This window comes from Ciona robusta, unplaced genomic scaffold (genome assembly GCF_009617815.1).
Source record: "Ciona robusta unplaced genomic scaffold, ASM961781v2 AP042741.1".
NCBI classification, from domain to species: Eukaryota; Metazoa; Chordata; class Ascidiacea; order Phlebobranchia; family Cionidae; genus Ciona; species Ciona robusta.
The window spans coordinates 314,567-340,217 of NW_028323120.1; the positions used below are offsets into that span (position 1 = coordinate 314,567).

Below are 25,651 nucleotides of genomic sequence, written 5' to 3' on the forward strand. Positions count from 1 at the left end.
CATGGGCAAAAACCTGGCCAGACACCAACATTGAGAAGCTAAAAAACAATCATAATTTAGCAAACAGCACTGATTCCCCCCAAAAGTTGGACTTACCACTCTGACGAAGATTGCGGGACTCATCAGTCAGTTTATTCCATGTAACAAGTGATGGTTTATTTTTTTGATCAGCTCCGTACATTAAACACTGAACACATGAAACACTAAAAAGTTCTTCCAATGTCAAATATGTTTTTCTTATCTTTCTGGGCATTTAGATACTCTTTGCCTATTTTTGTAACATTTGCAAACCTGCAGTGTTTGTTTCAGTATGTAAGGTGCGGCTGAGGCGCGGTTCTTTTTTGACTGTGACGTCAGAACGGTCCTTTGAGCCAGCTGTTGATTGCTGGCGTTTAGCGACTAGCGATGTAAGATGGGCTAGCGTGGCTGCGTGTTCTGAGACTTGCCGCTAAGTCTAATTTTGCTCCTTGATTAAGGTTAACTAACCAAGCAATAACTGGTTTGTTGATTATTTATTACCACGGTTATTAACACAAGGGCGATACTGATGCAATATACAATCACGCTAAGAAACTCGACCGCCTAACCACTTGTATAAGCAGTGGTTAAGATCTAAGTTCTCTTTGGCTGATGAACTCTGGTTGGTCTTAATTGAGTCTGCATCGTCTTTCGGTGCACTGCATAGCACTACACGTTCTGCATGCAGTGACTGCGTGACTTGTTGGCCGGTTTTCTGATTGAATCGTCAAGTCTTTTATAATGTTTTGGAGCTGACGTCACATGCTTTCGTCACAGCATGGTTCGTCATCTGTTCCTTTCTCTTTTGTGTAAGAGCTCAAATGTTCGCCCAAGGAGTGTGTACGATAAGTGCCCTGGGCGTTTTATCGTTCCGAGAACTTCGCCGATGATCGTTGTCGGTCTTTCGGTGCACTGCATAGCACTACACGTTCTGCATGCAGTGACTGCGTGACTTGTTGGCCGGTTTTCTGATTGAATCGTCAAGTCTTTTATAATGTTTTGGAGCTGACGTCACATGCTTTCGTCACAGCATGGTTCGTCATCTGTTCCTTTCTCTTTTGTGTAAGAGCTCAAATGTTCGCCCAAGGAGTGTGTACGATAAGTGCCCTGGGCGTTTTATCGTTCCGAGAACTTCGCCGATGATCGTTGTCGTTTAGAAAGGTGATTTGATGCGCTATTTTGTGCTCTTACGTCACCATCGTGTGCGAATAGCTCGTTCATCAATTTCTGATAAAATACTTTCGGCGCAGCTAATAGCTTTGAGCGCTGGCCTTGTTAAAATGATGGATAGTTCTGTCACGAGTACATGACATGATGCAATATTGCGAAATACTGGTGCAGCATTAAGAAATAACATGCAATGTTCCCAAGGTACAGCAGCTTCTAACATATCATGGTGTACGTCAGCGGAAAAGGATGGAAGAAATCAGATTGCAAGGAGCAGGTAGTTCGAATTCCACAAGAGGCTTACCTTTGTTACAACTTTTCTCCAGGGAATCACTGTATGTGTCTTTTGTTCTTAAAATACACTGCCTGTAGGAGTTCTACAACGTACCACAAAAAAGCTGTATACTGAATTTGTTATATGTTATATAAAAGAAAAAACTAACTTGTTTTGAATATCAGCCCCTTGACAAAGGCAATATCTAGAAACGTATGTTGCATGACCAAAAAACTTTACGGTAAATTCCCAAACAAGGAATGTGCAGCAAGATTGTCCAGCGAAATTTGTGCAATTGATCCCTTCAGTGTTACTTGCTGCCCATTTATACATGCAACAACACCCGTCTGCAACCATAGACATCTTAACAATAGTAGACTATACCTGCATGGCCATTTCTCGTCTATTTTTGGGATATGATAGGTCACACTACACGTTCTAATTTGTGAAAATTCATTAAAAAGTGATAAAATATACTTTACATATATATTAAGACAAAAATATATTATTTTAAGTGAAAAAAACATCCAGACACGTTCCGCTTGACTGAAACCAGGTAACAGCAGCAAGCGTCAGTAGCAACATTTTATTTTCGATATTTAAAACAATTCTTAGTTATGAAGAGGGACATTATAGCGCAACTGTATAGTATTAGAGACAAAGTTACGATCCTACATGTTCATCGGCCCCACAACAGAAAGTCCATACTGAGCAATCCATTGATCATGGAATGTTTATATACAATGAAGCGTTAAACAAAATAAACCAAATAACAGGTGAAAACCCATTTCACAACCCACCAATTATTTCTAAAACTACAAGGTCGTTCATAACAAAAACTTGCACTCAAAATTCCTCCAATCCAAAAACATAAGATACCTTTTACACAAATTACGCTCATATCTGCATGGATGCTCACTCACAACTTAAATTGCCACAAAACCAAGCTGCACCTTTTATTAATCAAAATAATGGATACAATAACACAAGGGCGATACTGATGCAATATACAATCACGCTAAGAAACTCGACCGCCTAACCACTTGTATAAGCAGTGGTTAAGATCTAAGTTCTCTTTGGCTGATGAACTCTGGTTGGTCTTAATTGAGTCTGCATCGTCTTTCGGTGCACTGCATAGCACTACACGTTCTGCATGCAGTGACTGCGTGACTTGTTGGCCGGTTTTCTGATTGAATCGTCAAGTCTTTTATAATGTTTTGGAGCTGACGTCACATGCTTTCGTCACAGCATGGTTCGTCATCTGTTCCTTTCTCTTTTGTGTAAGAGCTCAAATGTTCGCCCAAGGAGTGTGTACGATAAGTGCCCTGGGCGTTTTATCGTTCCGAGAACTTCGCCGATGATCGTTGTCGGTCTTTCGGTGCACTGCATAGCACAACACGTTCTGCATGCAGTGACTGCGTGACTTGTTGGCCGGTTTTCTGATTGAATCGTCAAGTCTTTTATAATGTTTTGGAGCTGACGTCACATGCTTTCGTCACAGCATGGTTCGTCATCTGTTCCTTTCTCTTTTGTGTAAGAGCTCAAATGTTCGCCCAAGGAGTGTGTACGATAAGTGCCCTGGGCGTTTTATCGTTCCGAGAACTTCGCCGATGATCGTTGTCGTTTAGAAAGGTGATTTGATGCGCTATTTTGTGCTCTTACGTCACCATCGTGTGCGAATAGCTCGTTCATCAATTTCTGATAAAATACTTTCGGCGCAGCTAATAGCTTTGAGCGCTGGCCTTGTTAAAATGATGGATAGTTCTGTCACGAGTACATGACATGATGCAATATTGCGAAATACTGGTGCAGCATTAAGAAATAACATGCAATGTTCCCAAGGTACAGCAGCTTCTAACATATCATGGTGTACGTCAGCGGAAAAGGATGGAAGAAATCAGATTGCAAGGAGCAGGTAGTTCGAATTCCACAAGAGGCTTACCTTTGTTACAACTTTTCTCCAGGGAATCACTGTATGTGTCTTTTGTTCTTAAAATACACTGCCTGTAGGAGTTCTACAACGTACCACAAAAAAGCTGTATACTGAATTTGTTATATGTTATATAAAAGAAAAAACTAACTTGTTTTGAATATCAGCCCCTTGACAAAGGCAATATCTAGAAACGTATGTTGCATGACCAAAAAACTTTACGGTAAATTCCCAAACAAGGAATGTGCAGCAAGATTGTCCAGCGAAATTTGTGCAATTGATCCCTTCAGTGTTACTTGCTGCCCATTTATACATGCAACAACACCCGTCTGCAACCATAGACATCTTAACAATAGTAGACTATACCTGCATGGCCATTTCTCGTCTATTTTTGGGATATGATAGGTCACACTACACGTTCTAATTTGTGAAAATTCATTAAAAAGTGATAAAATATACTTTACATATATATTAAGACAAAAATATATTATTTTAAGTGAAAAAAACATCCAGACACGTTCCGCTTGACTGAAACCAGGTAACAGCAGCAAGCGTCAGTAGCAACATTTTATTTTCGATATTTAAAACAATTCTTAGTTATGAAGAGGGACATTATAGCGCAACTGTATAGTATTAGAGACAAAGTTACGATCCTACATGTTCATCGGCCCCACAACAGAAAGTCCATACTGAGCAATCCATTGATCATGGAATGTTTATATACAATGAAGCGTTAAACAAAATAAACCAAATAACAGGTGAAAACCCATTTCACAACCCACCAATTATTTCTAAAACTACAAGGTCGTTCATAACAAAAACTTGCACTCAAAATTCCTCCAATCCAAAAACATAAGATACCTTTTACACAAATTACGCTCATATCTGCATGGATGCTCACTCACAACTTAAATTGCCACAAAACCAAGCTGCACCTTTTATTAATCAAAATAATGGATACAATAGTCTCGCTTGAAACAACTATGGAGTTGAACATAGTTGGAGTTGAGGAATTAATTCACGAGCCAACGGTAAGTTTAACAAATTTGCTTACTTATGCCAAAATGAAATTTAATCATTATTCACATCATCACAGAAATATTAGAATACATTGGGGGATATTTAGTAAAAAAAGGTAAAACAAAATTTGGACTAAACAAGGGAAAACAACTAGATGTTTGTGCAAGGAAAAACTCCTGGGAAATTTTTAGAAAGTATGGAGTTTAAAGAGAACAGTCTGCAGTATCCTTCAGAAGACTTTCAGAAACTAGTTTGTCGGGTGTACTATTTGCACAACCAGGAAACATAAGGTTCGCCAAGAAATGTAGACTTCACCAGATTTTTAGCAACTGTGAAAGAGGATGCAGTATGTAAGTCACACTTACAGACCATCACAGGCAACAGAAAGCGAGAACACTGAAATGCAGAAAATTGGAATACATTGTTAGCTTGTTGGTAAAGGTACTTAGACAAAATTTTGCAAAATTTTCCCTAAACAAATATTGCCTGAAATCAAGACCACTTGCACTGCGTAAAGAGTAAAAAAAATGAGGTTACCGAGCATATATTTGAGGAGTGCTATGTTCGTGTTTTATTTATACAGCAAAATTGTGTTGTTTGGTTATATTTGTAAGTCTTTTAACACATTTTGGTAGTGGTTCCTCAGACAGTTTTTCCATGCATTTTTATTTCCAAATGTGGTATTATTAGCTGCTTTATCTTTTTAATCGGCTGTCTTGTGTGTCAGGGCAGAAATACCATGCCCAACTTGTGCCACATTAGGATTATTGTTATGCCTCATGTAGGCTCTCAGTACAGAACATTATGAACTTTAAATTCACTGAGGGTTGGAACTATTTAAGTTTAAGTTACCAAATTTCCAAACGTTGCTTCCAGCGCATCCTTGGTGAGCACTTTTAAACATTCATAGCGTTGACTTCCTAGTAGCCGCTTTGCTGGTGAAACCATATTAAGTTGTTGTAAACAACAAACCATCAATGTGGCTTTTGGCCATTATTCTTTTTTTTCTCCTGGCTGGTTCTGATCCACTTCAATCTAGATAGTAGAGTAGGACGAAGTAAGACGAAGAAGACGAAGTCGCCATCTATCGTCCAGTGGTGTCTGCAAAAAAAAACAAGTAAGACGAAGTCGCCATCTATCGTCCAGTGGTGTCTGCAAAACAAAAACACAAGGCACAAGGGAAAACAACTAGATGTTTGTGCAAGGAAAAACTCCTTCTGGGAAATTTTTAGAAAGTATGGAGTTTAAAGAGAACAGTCTGCAGTATCCTTCAGAAGACTTTCAGAAACTAGTTTGTCGGGTGTACTATTTGCACAACCAGGAAACATAAGGTTCGCCAAGAAATGTAGACTTCACCAGATTTTTAGCAACTGTGAAAGAGGATGCAGTATGTAAGTCACACTTACAGACCATCACAGGCAACAGAAAGCGAGAACACTGAAATGCAGAAAATTGGAATACATTGTTAGCTTGTTGGTAAAGGTACTTAGACAAAATTTTGCAAAATTTTCCCTAAACAAATATTGCCTGAAATCAAGACCACTTGCACTGCGTAAAGAGTAAAAAAAATGAGGTTACCGAGCCTATATTTGAGGAGTGCTATGTTCGTGTTTTATTTATACAGCAAAATTGTGTTGTTTGGTTATATTTGTAAGTCTTTTAACACATTTTGGTAGTGGTTCCTCAGACAGTTTTTCCATGCATTTTTATTTCCAAATGTGGTATTATTAGCTGCTTTATCTTTTTAATCGGCTGTCTTGTGTGTCAGGGCAGAAATACCATGCCCAACTTGTGCCACATTACGATTATTGTTATGCCTCATGTAGGCTCTCAGTACAGAACATTATGAACTTTAAATTCACTGAGGGTTGGAACTATTTAAGTTTAAGTTACCAAATTTCCAAACGTTGCTTCCAGCGCATCCTTGGTGAGCACTTTTAAACATTCATAGCGTTGACTTCCTAGTAGCCGCTTTGCTGGTGAAACCATATTAAGTTGTTGTAAACAACAAACCATCAATGTGGCTTTTGGCCATTATTCTTTTTTTTCTCCTGGCTGGTTCTGATCCACTTCAATCTAGATAGTAGAGTAGGACGAAGTAAGACGAAGAAGACGAAGTCGCCATCTATCGTCCAGTGGTGTCTGCAAAAAAAAACAAGTAAGACGAAGTCGCCATCTATCGTCCAGTGGTGTCTGCAAAACAAAAACACAAGGCAGCAAGCGCACTGTACGTGATGGCAGACGTGGTGCTGCGTGGATGCACAACAGTACTGGTGGGTGAGTTATTATTGATAATCGCTAGCACTCTTCGATATGATTATATTTTAGGGGCACCAACTATAGCAGACCAGAAATAAGCCAAGGAAAACTATAGGGCAACAGACTATTACAACGATAAGCTATAAAACAACAGACCAAAAGAAAACACCTCCTTATTGATTGAAAAGAAAAAAAGAACTAGATTGAGCAGTCTGGTTGAAGATAATGATAAGATTAAGGTTGGTATGGGGGTTTTTGTCAATAACAGAATTTAGACTAATCAGATAACAGTTTTAATTTTATGATTTTAGGTTGTTGAAAAATTTACTTTTATAAGAAAAACAAAAATAGTGGTTCAGCAAGGCAATTTGGCCGGATTTCAATTTGAATAATTTGGTTTAAGGGGCAATAAAGGGATAAAATAAAGACGGGTCCGTTAGTTCGCAACTCACGAGAGGTGCAATGTTTGTCCGATGACGTAGAACGTTTGCGAGTGAAACTGAATAGAAGACTGCTTCCCGACGAAGAGCTAACAGTGTACAGCTTGAGAAGAGCTCGGCTCAGGTCCCTGGGGGACCAGGTGCAGGGCTATGGAGCCCAATGCTTCGGCAATTCGTTGAGTAACGGTTTTCTAGGGGGTTTCCCTTGTGTTCTAAGGGGTTGGACCTATGTTGCGGCGATTGCCATGCGAACGCAAACGCTTCCTACAAGAGAGCTCTTGAGAAGGGGGCGGGCTCCTTCGCAGAGGTGTAGGCGGTGTGGAGCCTTTCGGGGTGAGACACTGAGCCATATACTTCAACGATGCCCCTTCGGGAAGGGCATACGGATTAATAGACACAACGAAGTAACATCTTTCCTGGCCCAGCGGCTGGAGAGGCAAGCCTCGCGAATTGAGGTGGAACCCCGTGTGAATCTTAGCGGGGGCGACTATATCAGGCCCGACTTGGTATGGAAGCACGGTGATTCGGCGGGTGTCGTCGACGTTCATATCCTGTATGAAAGCTCACTGGCGCGCTTTGAGGATGCGAGGAAAGCTAAAATTCGCAAGTACCAAGAGCATGCGGCTGTTTTCAGCCAAAAGCTGGAGGTACGAGAGGACAAGCTGGCCTTCACAGGCCTCGTCGTTGGGGCGCGAGGGGCTATTGTGCCCGCTACTGAACGCTGGTGTAGGGCTAACGGAATTTCAGCTTTGGAACTTCGGAGGCTAAGCACAATGGTCATGCGAAGATCTCTCGGTATCTACCGGAGCTTCATGCAAGGCCGAATTAACTCCCGTATCCGTAACTAACTTGCCCTGTTGGCAAAGAGCACGCACCCTGCTCCTAGTTGAGCAAATATGCGGAAAGGATCAGCGCGAACTCGTTCCGCTATGATGAAGACCATCGGTCTTTTTAAGATCTAAAGGTCGAGTGTCGCTCTGAGTGGTAATTAAGCCAAACTGAACCGGAAATTTGATAGAGGAAAAAGATCCGGGTTCCAATTAGTTCTGAGGGGGTGACCGGGGTTTAGGTGGTGGAGGGTTATCTGTTTTTTTTAGGGGGGGTGCCAATTTAAGTGCTAGCGGGGCGGAAAAATTAGTAAAATACTATAAAATTTTAAAATTGTAAAAACAGTAATTGGGTAATATAGAAACCTTGTTTGTAGTTGAGATAGTAATTTGGTTCTGTAATCCAGTTGGTTGTTGTAGATCAGGTTATTGTCCAGTAGTAATCCAATAGTAATCCAGTATTCCAACTTTAGTGTTACAGATTTTAGTTAAAGTTCTAAAGTCCCCGGCGCGGGTTTTTCGGCTTCAGTAGCCTCCCTATCGTGCTCAGCGCACACTCCCTAACGTGCCAATCAGCGGCAGACAGCCAGCACAAGGCCCACAGCGGGCAATGCCTAGCTCTTCCTAGCAGTGGGGGGTGCACTCTTCTGGCTGTGGACCCTTGGAGTGCTGGTGGTGCCACTGTCTGCCGCTTGGAGTCGGAGGGAGGTGCGCAGGTGGTGAAGAGTCGACGGGAGGCTGCAGGTGTAGTTGGTCGCCAAGATCTTGCTGTAGTGGGTTGATCGCTTCGTTGTTGAATCTGAAAATATCTCTGGGTTCTGAAAAGAACCGTTTTTTTCTTGTTTGAAGAAGAACCCACACTTGATCTTAGCGAGAAGAGCCGAGAAGCGATACCTCTGTAGGTCCTCCGGATCACTTATTCGAGATAAGCGGTTTAAATTTAAATGCGTTTGCTCTTTGGCGCACCGCGCCCCGGTGGAACTGGGCTATACCAGACACACGGGATAATTTGAATTGATCGAAGTCACATGATTTCTCCAACGGCGCTTTGCTCTTGGTCCTCCTTATCTTACCTCCTATTCTCTTTTTTTTGCCACCCTCTCCCCCCCAAAATAATTTTTTTTTATATATTTTTTAATTTCGAACAATAACTCGAAAAATAACAACTGTAACAGTAAGAGGTGCAACAACAATTGATAGAAAAAATCAAACAGCCGTCGGGAATTGTTTTTCTCTTGCTTTATTAGTAAAAGTACAAAACCAAATTTTGGGTGGGGCCTAAAATAAGGGTAAAATATGGAACGCTTCACGATTTTGCGTGTCATCCTTGCGCTGGTCGGCAAAGATTTTTCGAGGTCGAATCGTGGTCACTTTGGCCAATCAAAAGGCTCCAAGTGACCACGATTAGTTTTTGGTCGATTTCCCTCGACCAGTCAGATTTCAGAAAGTGACCACGATTTTGATCGATGACGTCAGAATTTAGAAATTCAGAAATCAGGTCTTGTCGTCTGCGAGTCGCCAAGTAAAAAGCGTCTGCAAATAACGTTAACACGCGTTTAAACTTAGATTAGCAACTACTTCTAGTCAATAGGCAGTTAATGTGGTGTTTGTTAGTGTAGTCCTTGTTTTTATTCGATTTCTTACGTGTTAGTTCAGCACTTTAGAAAGTTACAGTTTACCAGATTGTACTTCTGTTTTTAAGTTTATAACTTCAAATGTAAAGCTAGTTTAAGTGTGTAAGTGAACTGTTTGTGGTAATTTTAGTCTGGTAACCTGTAATTCCATAAGTTATTGTTTAAATATTAATAGTTTTTTCGAAAATTGAAAATACTGTTGGGGGGGGGGGGCGTTATTGCGTGGCTAGTTGGCTCGGTTGACGTTGACTCCGTGCGTAGTTGATCCTTCTTTGGTTGATAGTTGACGCCGTGAACTTACTTCTCGGTTGCTTAGACGCAGCAGTAAAGACAAACCACCCGCTCAACGGTTTTTGACTCGTTTATTGACGAACAACGATGACTGAAAACAGGCCACGAGAATACGTTCACCAAAAGTTTAGTCCAAATGCGTAGTGTCCAATATTTGGGCAACTCTTTTATAACAAAAACACACACAGTAAAAAGATAGTAAAACGCCCAGATAATTTGACCCTGGGGCATGCAACGCCAGTAAATATTAGAAAACAGACATAAAAAGAATCGGGAGTGTTTTATCTACGCTTTGATGATACTGTAATTGTCTCCTTTTGAGCCTACACAAAGAAGACGTAAAATTTATACGATTGCCAGAATGTTGTACACGGAAAACCGGTTATTAGAAGGACGTTAGTTGCACACACTCGATTTTGAGACTTCAGTATATTTTGTAAAGGCATTAAATTAAAGATTAATCTACTGCTTTCCCACATCAACCGCTACAAATAGGCTCACACCCACACAAGATGGTTTCATGTGCTGACGATCCACGCGAACTGTTCCTCATGATTACAGTTTTTAAATTGTTGGAAGCTTTTGGAGTTTTTTGGTTCCAATGATGATCCTCGTCTTTTGTTTACTGGATGACTCTTGGAGTTTTATTTCCTTTGTTTGATTTACTTCGATGTTTGCGTGACCGATGTGGCCGTCACCTTTAATCGAATTATTTCCAGTGATATTCAACCGAGAATTTGTGTTGTTGAGGATTTGGTCGACATGTTCGCGCAGATGTGTCCTCAGTGTTCTAGCAGCGATTGTCTAAAAAAAAGGGAATTTGGTGAGGTATAATGAAGTCTTGGATAGAATGTATGCAAAATACGTTTAGGCTAGATATACTGTGTGGTTACTACTATTAAAAATGTTTTACACTGAATACACTACAAAAAAAATTTATAACGCCTAAATGAATGCATGAACATAGGCTACCCAATTTCTCAAAAAAAAATGATATATATAAGGTACAATTACATTACCAACAAAAAAAATTATTTTACACCAAAGACACCACAAAAAACGATAAAAGTGACATAAATGTATAACAAACCATAATTTTTACGAATTCGTACATAATTACCCAAAGTTAAAGGTGTAAGCGAAATGCGAAATAAATATTTTAGCAAAATAAATGAAAGAATGTGATTTAACTAAGAGGGGTGCGAAAGTAAACTATGCAGTGGCGTGGGTATTTTGGGAAGGACGTTCCGAAATGAAATTATCGCGTTCATTAATATTATTATGGGGGTTATTAGGGTAACGAACGTCTCGAATTCTACCCCGAATGAAGATAAAAATGGACGCACCGTACACCTTAAAAACCCAGAAGGTAAAAAAAACTCCCCAAAAACATGCCATAGAAAGCGCAGCCATGACTATACAAGTCCAAAATGGTGAAGTTATTGAACTTAACACATTTAGAAAAATGTTATGAGCGGAGGCGTCTAACGTTTTGGAAACATATTCCATATCGGCACTGATAGAGGGGTTGGAGTTGGATTCAAGATAGTGGTAAAATTTATCGTGAGTAAGTTTGGCTTGGCTTAAGGTCGCTAACATAGTGGTAAGATCTTCAAAACCACTAGCGGTCTTGGGGAACTCGTTCATGAATGATTCATAGTCGGGAGTGGTGTGATGAAAATTGACGGGGGAAAAAGATGGGGTAACGTAATTGACCTTTTGGTCCGTATGTGACAAGGAGTAATTATCAAACACATAAAAGTTGTCAAGAATACGAAAAGACATCAACCGCCCAGGTGTATAACTCTGGACAAATTTAACGCCAGCGTAAACAAAACCGTCACGATACAACTGCCCAATGCGAAACTTGCCAGCGTTGTCCCGATAACGTATGAGTGGCCTGGTAGCAAAGAGTTTCCCGTGCTCAAGTGAATGCAAAATGGTCCCATTAATGTTCTCACACGTTAACTCAGTCATGAGATCTCCTACCGTAATGGCAGCACGCTGTCCACCCAGAATTTTACTGAGTATGTCTCCCGGATACTGCCGGGAGACCAGCGAATATAAAGTAGACACTAGTGACTGAATAGTACATTCTAAGTAATGTATATCGGCAGTCATGTTGCGCGCATGCTCTCAGTCAAGGTGTCCGAGACTTCGTTAATCATACCAGAAGTCGGATCATACGAGTCGAACGCATTGTTGCTATGAACTCGCTAAGGCCGCAACAAAGAGGGCGGTAGAACAATTTAAAGGGATAATAATCAGACCAGACTGATCACACAAAGTGTCCTTAGAATAACAGGCGATAGTATTGGTCGGACAGGTAGCCAGGGAATGAATGCTAAGTCCCAAATCACGTACCTCTAAACGATAAGGACGTTGTGACTCACTAAAATGTAGGGTCAGGTTATGGGTTCCCACAGGCTTAGTCGGGGGGCAATCTATAAGTTTGGGCACTTTCCAAACGTAGGTACTTGTACCTACGGTACAGAATCCGCGACGTACATCGCATTTACTTAAAATACCCATAGGACTCTTCATTCGTTTACGATTGCGTCATTTGGGCACTGTTAATAGACTTAGTCACGCTAGTAGGCCATTGGTAGGACAGTTCCACCTCGTTGGAAGTGGAAAACTGAGTTTCAGACATTTTACTTAATGGACCATAACTAGGAGCATTCTTAGTTTGCACCCACTCTTCGCACGCACCGGACGCAGGCGCCGGACCAGAAATGGTCTCTATGGAATGGGTTTTACTCCCAAAAATGAAATACGTCGTATGGAACGTGCTGACAAAAGTTTGGCACGTGTGCATTGTTATCGGCAGGGGCTCGGAAGACGGGCGGGGACTCGGGAATAAAATATTCTCCTTTAAACAGAGAATCGTGACATAATTTAAGCGGAGTACTCACAGTAAAAGCAAACAGAGACATAAATAATAAATAAAACAAGCTCATCCTGTTAGTCTCTAAAACGAAGAGGAAGCTTTACAGGACGACCACCGCGGGTGTAACGGACAAGTTCGTTGGGGATGATTTCCTGTTGAAGAGGTTCCTCGACAGGAGCAGGAATATAGGGGTTCTCAGAATCGGAGGTATTACTGAGAGGTTGTTCTGTGGAAATACTCTCGTTGAGATTTTCATCACAGTCCGCAGACGAGATAGGGGTCAAGTTAGACGGGAACATAGGCAAATGAGCGACTTTAAGCCGATCAATCGAGACCGTGTTGGGTCGCCCACGCATAGCCAAGGTGAAAAATTTAGGGCTTTTATCCAAAACCTTGAATGGGCCGTCATAATGGGGATATAATGGACCTTTGTTAACCCCACACTGGATAAAAACATGAGTACAGGAAGACAGCTCATGATCAATGTGACTTTTGACCGGCTGTTGTACTCTACGCATCGGGAAACGAAGGGTTTCCATGAAGGACGATAGACGCGAATTCTGATTTGGGTAAATCACAACCATCACGTTCATCAAAAAATTCTAAAGGCAAACGTAAGGTGGTCCCGTAAACTAACTCAGCTGGCGTACATTCCAAATCGGGTTTAAAAGAAGAACGCAAACCAAGCAACACAGGACCAAGATTTGTATGCCAGTCACTGGGGTTGTCATACGCCTTAAGAGCTGCCTTGAGTGTACGATGAAAGCGCTCAATATTGCCATTGGCAGCGGGATGGTAGGCTGTGGTGCTAATGTGCTTGGCACCAAGGAAAAGGCACAAATCAGACCAAACCTGTCCAGTAAACTGCGTACCTCGATCCGTAGTTATACGCGAAAGACAGCCGAAACGAGCAACCCAATTTAACAAAAAGGCACTAGCGAGCGTCTGAGCGGAAATATCCTTTAACGGAAATGCCTCTATCCAACGGGAAAAACGACAAATACAAGTCATTAGGTATGAATAGCCGTGGGAATTAGGAAGGGGTCCGACAATGTCTAAATTCAAATCCACAAAACGCGATGAAGGCTCTCTATACTGTGCAAGTGGAGCGCGATTGTGAATATGAACCTTACATTTCTGACAGGCAATACAAGAAACGCACCAGTCGCGAATGTCTGACCTCATACGATGCCAAAGAAATCTATCGCTAATGAGTTTTTGTGATGTATTTACACCGGGATGTGATAACGAATGCAGTGTGTCAAAAACTTTGCGACGAAGTGGAGCAGGTATAATAGGCCGAAAAGAACCAGTAGACACGTCACCGAGAATCAAGTTGTCCGAATCGGGAATGACACGATTAACAAGCGTAAGGCTGCCATATAATTCAATTTCATTAACAAAGGCAGGGTTGTTTTGATGTCTGGAAATTTCATGAAGCGTGATAGCTTCATCTGGTAACGAGAGCGAATTGACTTCGACGCGCGAAAGGCAGTCGGCAACCGAATTTTGAAAACCACTGATATATTCGATAGACTTAGTGTACTCAGCAATTAACGAAAATTGCCGCGTCTGACTGGGAGAAAATCTATCACGCTTGGAATGGAAGGCGCGAACAATGGGCTTATGATCAGTGACGATATTAAATTTACGCCCTTCAAGCAAATACTTAAAATGCCTAACAGCATCATAAATGGCCAAAAGCTCCTGATCAAAAACACTATATTTCTTTTGGGAAGGCTTTAACGCTCGGGAAAAGAAAGCGAGGGGTTTCCACTCACCTTCAACCAGCTGATTGAGAACAGCGCCCATAGCGGTCCCACTACAATCAGTTACCAAGGAAAATCTACCATTTAACTTAGGGTAACACAGAAGGGTTTCTTCACTAAGCATAGTCTTAATCTTTTGGAAGGCAGACATGGATTCAGTGGACCAAACAAGCGGGCGACGGTTGGAAGGGTTCTTACACAACATAGAATTAAGATGGCGCAAAGTATCAGCAGCATGAGGAATAAACCATCTATAAAAATTTACCATACCTAGAAAACGTCTCAATTCAGACACGGTCTTTGGCAATGGAAAAGCTCTAATGGCAACGACACGGTCAGCAATGGCAGTCATACCGTCCTTGGTAATGTGATGACCAAGAAATTGCAATTCAGAAGCACCAGGAATACTTTTCTTAGTGTTAATGAGCAAACCATATTCGGACAAACGTTGAAAAACTATTTTTAAATGTTTCTCATGTTCTTCCGGCGAATAACTAGCTACCAACAAATCGTCGACAAACGCAAATCAAAACTCCTCCAAACCATGGACGACTTGACTAATAAAACGTGAAAAAGTCTGCGCAGCATTACAGAGACCAAAACTCATGCGTTTATAAGCAAAGGCGCCAAAAGGGGTCGTGATAGTAGTCTTTGCAACAGACGACTTATCCATAGGTATCTGATGGTAAGCACGCTCGAGGTCTAGTTTACTAAAAATCGTGCGACCATGCAGAATGTTAGCAAAATCACGCAAAAATGGAAGGGGATACGAATCTGAGACGGTCATCTGGTTTAACCTACGGTAATCTCCGACACAACGATAAGAATTATCAGACTTTTTGACCATATGAAGCGGCGAACACCATGGACTATCACTGGGGACAACAATTCCTAACTCTTGTAGTTTAGAAAACTCTTTCCTAGACTTGACTAATAAAACGTGAAAAAGTCTGCGCAGCATTACAGAGACCAAAACTCATGCGTTTATAAGCAAAGGCGCCAAAAGGGGTCGTGATAGTAGTCTTTGCAACAGACGACTTATCCATAGGTATCTGATGGTAAGCACGCTCGAGGTCTAGTTTACTAAAAATCGTGCGACCATGCAGAATGTTAGCAAAATCACGCAAAAATGGAAGGGGATACGAATCTGAGACGGTCATCTGGTTTAACCTACGGTAATCTCCGACACAACGATAAGAATTATCAGACTTTTTGACCATATGAAGCGGCGAACACCATGGACTATCACTGGGGACAACAATTCCTAACTCTTGTAGTTTAGAAAACTCTTTCCTTGCTAGGAAAAAGAGGACGAGGTCGACAAGAAACAGGATGACCACGTGTAACAATCTGATGAGTGACATTATGTTTAATGGGGACGTGACGGGAAAATGGAGAAGTTAAATCCGGGAATTTAGCCAAAATGTTGTTATAACGGTCATCACCTTTACAAACGGAAGTCTGTTCAACACGAAAAACTATGGGATCAGTCGAACCGTTATTATCCTGTGGAGGACGAGGAGAATTGGTTTTCTTACACTTGTCACCTTACAAACACCTCGAAACCTTTTGCGCCTATTGCGCTTACTGCGCTTAGTAGTAGAAGACTTATCATGGACATTATTCCGGATAACCAAACGTTTACCAAATACGTCAATCGAAATACGATAATGACCAAAGAAATCTGCACCTAGAATTGCGTGTTTCACATCACAAATCTGAAAAGTCCAAACTAACGAACGACCTAAACCAATGTCCAAAACTAGGTCAATTTTACCAAAAGAATAAAAAGTTTTGCCAGAAACACCTTGTAACCGCATAGACTTATAATTAAATGAACGAGGGGCATACCACAAGGGAATAATGCTAACTGCACTACCCGAGTCGCAGAGAAACGACAAATTAAGATTTTTATCAAGGACGGTGAAAGTAGAAGGCACGTGAGAGTCAGTCCTATTATTAGCACGCTTCACCGAACACGTGAAGGACCTACCCCGTTTTTTGAACGGTCATTCCAATTACAAGGCTGGACACAACTATAGGCACTTGCCCCAAACCTGGCGTGATAATAACACAATTCAGACGGGTTATGATGGTTATGAGTAGGTCGAAACCGGGGACGGAAAGACTGGCGGATTAAACCGTGGCTGTGCAGCGTTACCAGGAGGACGAGAATTAAACCTAGCACGAGGCGTAAAAGAAGCAAACGGTCGAACAGAACGATATCGAGGTTGACTACTTGAAAATTAATGCGGGGATGATAAGCGTTATACTCCGGGTAAGCAGAAAAATCGATATTATCGTGGGAAATCGGATTTTTACGTGTCAATAACTCGTCAGTTAAACGTTGCAAACGGCGCTCAAAATTATCATTAACAAGCATCTGCGAGGTAACGGTATTAGGAGAAGGATCTGCTGTGGCATTACTGGATTGGCCGACAAATGAATTTGGGGCTTGTAACATCATTATGTCATCGGCTTTGGAAGCCAGGGTTTCAAGGTCTGATTGTGAATATTCTAACCCAAGAGTGCGTCTAACATCATCAGGCAAACATTCGACAAACAATTTCTTTAAGAGACTTTCAGCCACGACGCCGTACTCGCCGTGACTGCTCAACAACGACTTCATTTCGCTCAACAATTCGCTCGGACGGCGATTATTTAACCTAGTCTCGTGTAACAATTTGTTGAAACTCTGTACCTCATTAAATTCATATAATTTTAACAATGCCATTTTAAGAGCAGTATAAGGTTTATCAACGTCACGGTGCATAATAAAATGCCCAACTCGGCTTACCTGTTTGGGACCTAGGGCTGAAATGGTATGCGTGAAACGTACATGCTCACTCTGGACGTTATTGCAGTCAAAAATAGTCTCAACGGTACTCAACCATAAGCGGACAGACGAAGGCCAAAAAGGGGGCAATCTAGTTTTAAGCTCGATAAGCGAATTGTTTCCAGCAGCCAGTGCACCATTGCTCACACTAGTCATTTAGGTGCTTTGGCTCGCAAAATCGGGGGAGTTAACTTGTACCCGCGAAGGTTGTTCAGGCGCGTAGCTACCCACCGTTTTAGGCTTATCGACAGGCGCGTTCCCAAAAGACCCACTGTTCGCGAAAACGTCATCACGAAAAGGGTTAGTAGCGCTAGGAGCGTTAGTTGTAAAACGCTCAGGGACATACGGCGTAGATTGTTTAAAAGATCTACCCTTTGGTCGTTTTAAAAATGACAAAATTTGGGCCATAATGAATAAAAATAAGAAAAAGTAATTAAAAAAATAAATAAGGGTAAATAAAAATAAGGAACGTCACCGTTGTTCTGTCGTCGGAAGGTCGTGCTCAAAGGTCACCAATTGTTGGGGGGGCGTTATTGCGTGGCTCAACGGTTTTGACTCGTTTATTGACGAACAACGATGACTGAAAACAGGCCACGAGAATACGTTTACCAAAAGTTTAATCCAAATGCGTAGTGTCCAATATTTGGGCAACTCTTTTATAACAAAAACACACACAGTAAAAAGATAGTAAAACGCCCAGATAATTTGACCCTGGGGCATGCAACGCCAGTAAATATTAGAAAACAGACATAAAAAGAATCGGGAGTGTTTTATCTACGCTTTGATGATACTGTAATTGTCTCCTTTTGAGCCTACACAAAGAAGACGTAAAATTTATACGATTGCCAGAATGTTGTACACGGAAAACCGGTTATTAGAAGGACGTTAGTTGCACACACTCGATTTTGAGACTTCAGTATATTTTGTAAAGGCATTAAATTAAAGATTAATCTATACTGCTTTCCCACATCAACCGCTACAATACCTATTTAATTATTTAATGCAATTCCCTACCTATTCCATAATTATTTAATATCATAATCTACCTCCTTCACAATTATTTAATATCATAATCTACCTCCTTCACATTTATTTAATATCATAATCTACCTCTTTCACAATTATTTAATATCATAATCTACCTCCTTCACAATTATTTATTGTCATAATCTACCTCCTTCACAATTATTTAATATCATATTCTACCTCCTTCACAATTATTTAATATCATAACCATTCTAAACATTTTGTGTACTTATATTTTACCTCATTTTTGTGTGTACTTGTACTTATTTTGTGTACCTATATTTTTACCTCATTTGTGTGAACTTGTGTACTAATTCCTTCCTAATGTATTAGTGTACTGTTTATTCTTTTCTGTAAGGAATTGCAGCAAAGTTAATGGAGATGTTTTTGTCAAATCAAGATTGTAATAGCAATTTATGTTAATGTTACACACCAATAATGTAACATTTTTGTAATCAGCAATGTCATCTATTGTTTAACTTTGATGCAATTGCTTTTATAATTCTTCTTACTATTATACATACTCAAAGTGTGCACCTGATACGGTTCTTTTTTGAACCTCTGGTGGAATTTCTTTTCGGGGGTTTTGTTTTTCCACCATGTGTTTAGAGCGGCTCCCCCCATTGCACAGGTCGTGTCTTTACGCGCACTTTCATTGATTAATTAAAGAAAACTATGTTAGAATGTACATTTGGTGTTTGCTTGAAGTAAATTGAAGAAATATATACTACAGAATGGTTTAATAATTCCACAAAGAGTCAAGTGGAATGTGCATATGCTTGGTTGGTCATTGAGAATCATAAATGTCACGAAAATCGATTATTGGGTTAATCCCCTATAAGGAGAAAATCGCATAATAATATATTTTATTTAAGTTTTTCATAATTTTTGGATACAGAAGGCCAGTAAATACTTTATAACATTAAAATTAAATAGGGAATCTTGAAAATATTGCCAAACCGGCTTCTTTGAAAGTTGTACGTTTGTAATTGGGCACGTCTTTTACAATGCCCTTATTTGGCATAATTTTGGTCAGGAATCTTGGGACATTTGCGCAGGGGCGAACCTCGAACAATGCGGGGGATCCTTGCGTGCTCCCCTACGGTCTTCTTTGTTGCCGAGACAACCGTCGGCAGAGCTCCTTCCGGGGCTCTCGACCTTTTGGGGCACTCGCCAAAGAGGTGCCCCACTTCCCCGCATCCTCTGCAGGTCTTCGGCTGCCCTGGCTAGCTCACCCAGAGCAGGCAGCCCTTCACCCGGATGTAGCTCGGGATATGATGGCTTTGTAGGTCGGTGGTGTTGAGCTGGTAGGCTCGGACACAGGTTTTTACCCCATTTTTTTACCGCTGGTATTCGCGACCTTCGTAGAATGAGGTTTGGCAAATTGCTGGAGAACCTCCATGATATCCTGGTTCTCCAGCGGTGAAGGTATTCTACCGACCTTCACCCAGGTTTGTGCCGTGTGGTACAGCATGGCATGTACCCCGTTTTTCCTCTGGAGCAGGTCTAATAACTCCAGGGCGGTTATCCTGCTCGTGCAGGTGATGTCCACTGTCGCCTGTCCAATCCTGGTGACAGTATCCAATTTTCTTGTTGGGAATTTCAGATCTTTAAATAAGTCCCATACCTTCTCCATTGAGAAGGGAGCCTTTCCTACAAGGGTTGCCTTGATGCAGCAAGGTCTTACCAGTCCCTTGTTGGAGTCTACCTTTGGTCTACTTGGTAGACTCACTTTTGCGGCAGCCCCCGCGTACGACAGGGCTGCCTTTGGTTTTACTGCAGCCGTTTCTGTAGCCCGGGCTACAGACTGCGCTGCAGTCTTAGTTCTCATAATGTCCGGTTCGCGATTTATACTATATAGGCCTAGGTTTTACTTTTAATTTAAGTTTAACAAAATTAAAGAGGTTAAGGATAGATACACAAAAACACTTAGAAAACCCTGTTACAGAGTTAACAGCTTCCCAAAACTTAGACTGCGAACAAGCGGCCACACCCTGACCACCTGACAGAGACTAGCCGTTTGATTGGCTCTCTAGTCAGGTACCCGGATGTACCGCGAGCTTCCAGCCTATGACGCGTCCACCTTTGTGGATCTTTGTGTCCTTGATCTAAAGGTAGCTGTTCTAACTTTGTAACTTGTTAACTTGAGTAAACTTTTGACTTCTTAAAGTGCTGTCTGCTTGGTACGTGCCAGAACTGCTGCTAAACTTTGAATGTGCTTCTTACCTCGACGGGGGTCGGTTCTTATACACAACGAGCGGCGATCTAATTGGATAAGGCCTGACAACCAATCAGGAGCCTAGGTGCGCGGCACAGTTCTAGCCATCGTTGTAATCGGGCGACGGCTAAAATTTTCAGACTTCGAACGTCGCAAATTCCGCGCGTCGCCAACGGCCGAAGTAGCAAGCAGAATTTCTCTTTGTACAAAAATGGGTGGCCCTGAAAAGGGCCGGTCGAAATTGTGGGTGGTTTCATTCTAGCCGCCGAAACCGTATAGAGTACGTCCTTGCCTCTTGAGAGCATAGACGACGTCGAGGGCGGTGACGGTCTTGCGCTTGGCGTAGGTGACAGCATCACGGATCACGTTCTCCAAGAACACTTTAAGGACGCCCCTGTCTCTTCGTAGATGAGACCAGAAATGAGACCAGATTGTCTCTTCGTAGATGAGACCAGAAATTCGCGTGACGCCTCCACGAGCCAACCTTCGAATCGCAGGCTTGGTTATGCCTTGGATGTTATCTCGCAGCACTTTGCGATGGCGCTTCGCTCCTCCCTTTCCTAAACCCTTGCCTCCTTTTCCTTGTCTGGACATTATTTCTTTGACAGTACAGCTTTTCTACAGAACAACGAGATGTTTGTGCAAGGAAAAACTCCTTCTGGGAAATTTTTAGAAAGTATGGAGTTTAAAGAGAACAGTCTGCAGTATCCTTCAGAAGACTTTCAGAAACTAGTTTGTCGGGTGTACTATTTGCACAACCAGGAAACATAAGGTTCGCCAAGAAATGTAGACTTCACCAGATTTTTAGCAACTGTGAAAGAAGATGCAGTATGTAAGTCATACTTACAGACCATCAAAGGCAACAGAAAGCGAGGACACTGAAATGCAGAAAATTGGAATACATTGTTAGCTTGTTGGTAAAGGTACTTGGACAAAATTTTGCAAAATTTTCCCTAAACAAATATTGCCTGAAATCAAGACCACTTGCACTGCGTAAAGAGTAAAAAAATGAGGTTACCGAGCCTATATTTGAGGAGTGCTATGTTCGTGTTTTATTTATACAGCAAAATTGTGTTGTTTGGTTATATTTGTAAGTCTTTTAACACATCTTGGTAGTGGTTCCTCAGACAGTTTTTCCATGCATTTTTATTTCCAAATGTGGTATTATTAGCTGCTTTATCTTTTTAATCGGCTGTCTTGTGTGTCAGGGCAGAAATACCATACCCAACTTGTGCCACATTAGGATTATTGTTATGCCTCATGTAGGCTCTCAATACAGAACATTATGAACTTTAAATTCACTGAGGGTTGGAACTATTTAAGTTTAAGTTACCAAATTTCCAAACGTTGCTTCCAGCGCATCCTGGGTGAGCACTTTTAAACATTCATAGCGTTGGCTTCCTAGTAGCCGCTTTGCTGGTGAAACCATATTAAGTTGTTGTAAACAACAAGTGAGCACTTTTAAACATTCATAGCGTTGGCTTCCTAGTAGCCGCTTTGCTGGTGAAACCATATTAAGTTGTTGTAAACAACAAACCATCAATGTGGCTTTTGGGCATTATTCTTTTTTTTCTCCTGGCTGGTTCTGATCCACTTCAATCTAGATAGTAGAGTAGGACGAAGTAAGACGAAGTAGTAAGACGAAGAAGACGAAGTCGCTATCTATCGTCCAGTGGTGTCTGCAAAAAAAAACAAAAAAAAACAAGTGAGACGAAGTCGCCATCTATCGTCCAGTGGTGTCTGCAAAACAAATACACAAGGCAGCAAGCGCACTGTACGTGATGGCAGACGTGGTGCTGCGTGGATGCACAACAGTACTGGTGGGTGAGTTATTATTGATAATCGCTAGCACTCTTCGATATGATTATATTTTAGGGGCACCAACTATAGCAGACCAGAAATAAGCCAAGGAAAACTATAGGGCAACAGACTATTACAACGATAAGCTATAAAACAACAGACCAAAAGAAAACACCTCCTTATTGATTGAAAAAAAAAAGAACTAGATTGAGCAGTCTGGTTGAAGATAATGATAAGATTAAGGTTGGTATGGGGGTTTTTGTCAATAACAGAATTTAGACTAATCAGATAACAGTTTTAATTTTATGATTTTAGGTTGTTGAAAAATTTACTTTTATAAGAAAAACAAAAATGGTGGTTCAGCAAGGCAATTTGGCCGGATTTTAATTTGAATAATTTGGTTTAAGGGGCAATAAAGGGATAAAATAAAGACGGGTTTTAGGTAATTAAGCCAAACTGAACCGGAAATTTGATAGAGGAAAAAGATCCGGGTTCCAATTATTTCTGAGGGGGTGACCGGGGTTTAGGTGGTGGAGGGTTATCTATTTTTTTTTATAGGGGGGTGCCAATTTAAGTGCTAGCGGGGCGGAAAAATTAGTAAAATACTATAAAATTTTAAAATTGTAGAAACAGTATTTGGGTAATATAGAAACCCGGCCGGGGACTCACTTTCTGTTTGTAGTTGAGATAGTAATTTGGTTCTGTAATCCAATTGGTTGTTGTAGATCAGGTTATTGTCCAGTAGTAATCCAATAGTAATCCAGTATTCCAACTTTAGTGTTACAGATTTTAGTTAAAGTCCTAAAGTCCCCGGCGCGGGTTTTTCGGCTTCAGCAGCCTCCCTATCGTGCTCAGCGCACACTCCCTAACGTGCCAATCAGCGGCAGACAGCCAGCACAAGGCCCACAGCGGGCAATGCCTAGCTCTTCCTAGCAGTGGGGGTGCACTCGTCTGGCTGTGGTCCCTTGGAGTGCTGGTGGTGCCACTGTCTGCCGCTTGGAGTCGGAGGGAGGTGCGCAGGTGGTGAAGAGTCGACGGGAGGCTGCGATACCTCTGTAGGTCCTCCGGATCACTTATTCGAGATAAGCGGTTTAAATGCGTTTGCTCTTTGGTGCACCGCGCCCCGGTGGAACTGGGCTATACCAGACACACGGGATAATTTGAATTGATCGAAGTCACATGAATTCTCCAACGGCGTTTTGCTCTTGGTGCTCCTTATCTTACTTCCTCTTCTCTTTTTTTGCCACCCTCTCCCCCCAAAAATATATTTTTTTTATATATTTTTTAATTTCGAACAATAACTCGAAAAATAACAACTGTAACAGCAAGAGGTGCAACAACAATTGATAGAAAAAATCAAACAGCCGTCGGGAATTGTTGTTTTTCTTGCTTTATTAGTAAAAGTACAAAACCAAATTTTGGGTGGGGCCTAAAATAAGGGTAAAATATGGAACGCTTCACGATTTTGCGTGTCATCCTTGCGTGGCAGCCAAGCCAATCTTCTCTGTACAGTTCCAATTATGGAATTCATTGTGTGATGTAGGTGGCTTGGATGCTTAAGAATTGTCACGGGAAATGTTAAACTTCCCATTTAAGGGCAACCTTCGTTGTTTAAACGTATTACCTTTCATGGGTTGCCTAGGGTCCCAACAAGTTTGGCCGGACGTATACTTAACGAATTTAATTAAGCACTGTTTGACTTCCTTGATGCCAGCGCCATCTTCTCTGTAGTTTTCCAATATTGGTACGAGTAAACTAGAGCCCCACTCTTCACGTCTCGTGTCATGCGATCGGGGATGTTAACTTTTCTTCTCAAGGGCCACTTTAACATTAGGAATTGTCACTCATTCGTTTAACAAACGAACTAGATTATAGCGCTTAAATTCCCCAGTAAACGAAGATTGTTTTTCGACTCCAAGTGAACATGTCCGACATGTTCGGGCATTCTATTTGAATAAGGTAAGAATATAGGCCGAGGCTCAAACTATATTTTATATCGCTGTTCTCGGTCTTTTTCTCAGTTCTCAGTCACAAACCCTAACCCCATGCACAGTCGCTATCACTAACCGCGATTCCCCGACGTCACCACCTACCCCTAGCTCCTCCCAATTCCTGTAACCCCTAACTTACAAAATTCCTAAAAGTTGTACATAAATCTATTTTCTGTACATACCGCTTCTTTCTACTGGAAAGTTACACAAGTTTGACTACTTTTTGGACATTTATTCGGGACTGTTTTCTTTTGCAAATTTTACTCTTCGAAACTGTAAGGCGGGGGATGAACCTTGCATATATACGGAGAATGTGCTTATTTATTTATTTATTTATTGGTTTGTTGTTATTCCACCAGAGTGGAATGTGGGCCGAACCTGGAGGTACTGCAATACCAGGACAACCCGTGAGCAGGGTGGAGCAAGCTCCAGCACCATGCCCTATGTTCAAAAATCCGATTAATACATAGAGGAAACGAATCGTTTCCGTCCCAGGGGTTCATCTTTTATTAATGCATCCACGCACTCACCACGACGCGGATAAAATGCAATAAATAAAATTGGCCATCACGTACAAGTGCGCTGAAAACCAGCCTCCGGTACCCGGAGGTACCGGGTGATAAGTGCCTGCTGCCTGTGCCTGTTTTTTAGACGGTCGTCCACTGGGCCGACAGAGGGAACCCCCCTGCGCCACGACATTGCAGTTGGGCGGCAATATGAATAAAGACTAATAAAAGGAAAGAAAAAATAAAATAGTGTGTTGGTAGTAATAGGGGGGCTGGCCCGGTCCATGACAAAGAAGGGGGACCGGGCGTCTGGGGACTTCGTCTTAAGGTTGCACTACTTATTGGGCCGAATTAAGAATAAAATGATATGGAATTACCGGAAGGACAGGAGGGGATGGGGAAAAGACCAACTTGGCAAAACGGGGTATTAAACTATATGACAATTTGGGAGGGGTAATCCGAAAAAATAATTGACTAAAAAAAATGTTTCATTGGGTGTGACCAGGGTGGATGATGGGGATTTGGAGATTTTAAGCCGAATGGTTTTATATATGAAAAAAAAACGGATTACCCAAAAAAATATATATATAATGCAAAGCCGGCGAAATAAAGCCAACTTCAACGGCCAAGCTGGTCATAGTTCAGTAACAGAGAGGCGGTAAAAATGACGAGTTCGAGTCGACGGCAACGCACTTTTACAGGCAATGGGGAAAAATTTGGACCAAGGGGCGAATTAAGTTGAAAAGGGCTTTCAC

The 25,651-nt window shown here is 41.5% G+C and overlaps 1 protein-coding gene, 1 non-coding gene and 3 pseudogenes across 3 annotated transcripts; all 5 read right to left on the bottom strand.

The window, feature by feature from the left end:
- Positions 1-497: 497 nt before the first annotated feature.
- LOC149724129 (uncharacterized) lies at positions 498-4,733 on the bottom strand (annotated as a pseudogene).
- A 5,607-nt stretch (positions 4,734-10,340) lies between these two features.
- Positions 10,341-17,898, bottom strand: LOC149724130 (uncharacterized; annotated as a pseudogene). The gene is made up of 2 exons (XR_016386768.1): positions 17,831-17,898; positions 10,341-12,976 (listed from the first exon to the last, which is right to left on the bottom strand). The product of XR_016386768.1 is annotated as an uncharacterized LOC149724130 (transcript).
- A 2,720-nt stretch (positions 17,899-20,618) lies between these two features.
- LOC149724131 (histone H4-like) lies at positions 20,619-21,224 on the bottom strand. The gene has a single exon (XM_089893322.1). The coding sequence runs from the start codon at positions 21,191-21,193 to the stop codon at positions 20,858-20,860; it is 336 nt and encodes a 111-aa protein (XP_089749448.1). The 5' UTR covers positions 21,194-21,224; the 3' UTR covers positions 20,619-20,857.
- Positions 21,225-23,840: 2,616 nt separating this feature from the next.
- Positions 23,841-23,941, bottom strand: LOC149724132 (U6 spliceosomal RNA; annotated as a pseudogene).
- An 811-nt stretch (positions 23,942-24,752) lies between these two features.
- On the bottom strand, positions 24,753-24,950 carry LOC149724133 (U2 spliceosomal RNA). The gene has a single exon (XR_016386866.1). It is a non-coding gene; the product is annotated as a U2 spliceosomal RNA (small nuclear RNA).
- Positions 24,951-25,651: the final 701 nt, after the last annotated feature.

Excerpts from the sequence above, each read along its gene's own strand:
- LOC149724131 (XM_089893322.1), bottom strand. The coding sequence starts at position 21,193 with ATGTCCAGACAAGGAAAAGGAGGCAAGGGTTTAGGAAAGGGAGGAGCG.